Source organism: Phaethon lepturus, unplaced genomic scaffold (assembly GCF_000687285.1).
Source record: "Phaethon lepturus isolate BGI_N335 unplaced genomic scaffold, ASM68728v1 scaffold28974, whole genome shotgun sequence".
In the NCBI taxonomy this organism is placed as follows: Eukaryota; Metazoa; Chordata; class Aves; order Phaethontiformes; family Phaethontidae; genus Phaethon; species Phaethon lepturus.
In genome coordinates this window covers 2394-3582 of record NW_010532977.1, presented here as the reverse complement: position 1 = coordinate 3582, position 1189 = coordinate 2394, and the positions used below count along the sequence as shown (strand labels likewise).

Genomic DNA, 1189 nt, shown 5'->3' with positions numbered 1-1189 from the left:
GGCCGGCTGCCCCCCACCCCATCCCTCATGTCTTGGGGGAAGTGGGGCAGCGGGGAGGGATGTGGGGCAGCGGCACCCTTGGCCTTACCATTGCAGGAGGGGATGAGCCAGGGGGTCCAGCTTGTCCATCTGCTTCTTGATCTCCAGGTAGGACCCCTGGCAGAGGTGAGAGGGGGTGCAGCTGGGTCTCCTGGCACCCACCCAAGCGTGGGCGGATGGAGATCGGTGCCAAAATGCCACCCCAGCGAAGGATCCCGCACCAGGGGGGTCTCACATGGGGCCATGGGTGGTGTGGGGCCACACCGGCGTACCTGGGTCATCTCCCGGATGGACATCACGCTGTCCAGGGCCTTCTGCAGTCGCTCATAGTTCTTCTTCTGCATGTGGGGCAGGAGAGGGGTGGCCATCAGAGGGGTCCTCAGGGCTCCCCCCATCCCCATCGCCCCCCGGAGCTTACCTTGGGGTTGAAGGCAAGTGTTTTGGGGTCGCTGGGGTCCACCACAGAAGGATAAGGCTCAAAGATGATGCTCTTGCGAGGGGACTCCAGGGCAGCACGGCACATGGCCACCAGCAGGTCCACCACCTTGGTGACAGAGCATGGGGTGAAGGGACAGCATACTGAGGTGATGGCGTGGTCACCCGCCACACGCACTCCTACCTCAGCGCCCGTGGCCACCTCTTCTGCTGCGCCAGACATGACGCCCAGGGTGTAGAAGGAGAAGACGCAGAGCTCCCGGGTGCAGACAGCCGGCTGCGGAGGGGACAGGAGCCGTGGGGAGAGCCGGGGACGGTGACACGGGGTGACAGCCCACGCCCGCCTGGTCCCTGTCCCCGCACCTTGAGCATGGAGCCGTTCTGGAAGACGTGCTGCTCATCACACACCACGCAGTACTCGTTGAGTGTCGGGATCCGCTGCTCCGCATACTTCATGATCTGAGGGAGAGGATGGTGGGAGTCAGACCCCAGCGGTGGCCACGGCACTCGGGAGGATGCTCTGGGAAACCGGCTGGGGCTGAGCGGGATGTGGGGCAGTGGGAACGATGCTCCGGGCAGTGGGATGGGGCTGAGTTGGAGGCAGGACGCTCACCTGGACGAGGAAGCCGTACTCCAGCGTAGGGACGTTCTTGCAGTGGCCACCGACCTGCGACGGAGCCGGAGCGGAGCCAGCTGGGTTATCCCCTTTTCCCCA

At 64.8% G+C, this 1189-nt stretch overlaps 1 protein-coding gene across 1 annotated transcript in view; it reads right to left on the bottom strand.

Moving 5' to 3' along the window:
* The window catches only part of PARP6 (poly (ADP-ribose) polymerase family, member 6), a gene marked incomplete at its 3' end in the record, with an annotated part of 3790 nt that overhangs the window by 222 nt on the left and 2379 nt on the right, over positions 1–1189 (bottom strand). The window contains 6 exon segments of the mRNA XM_010285039.1: positions 89–156; positions 312–377; positions 458–583; positions 659–751; positions 838–933; positions 1088–1141. Of these exon segments, the coding sequence (XP_010283341.1) occupies positions 89–156; positions 312–377; positions 458–583; positions 659–751; positions 838–933; positions 1088–1141 (503 nt within the window).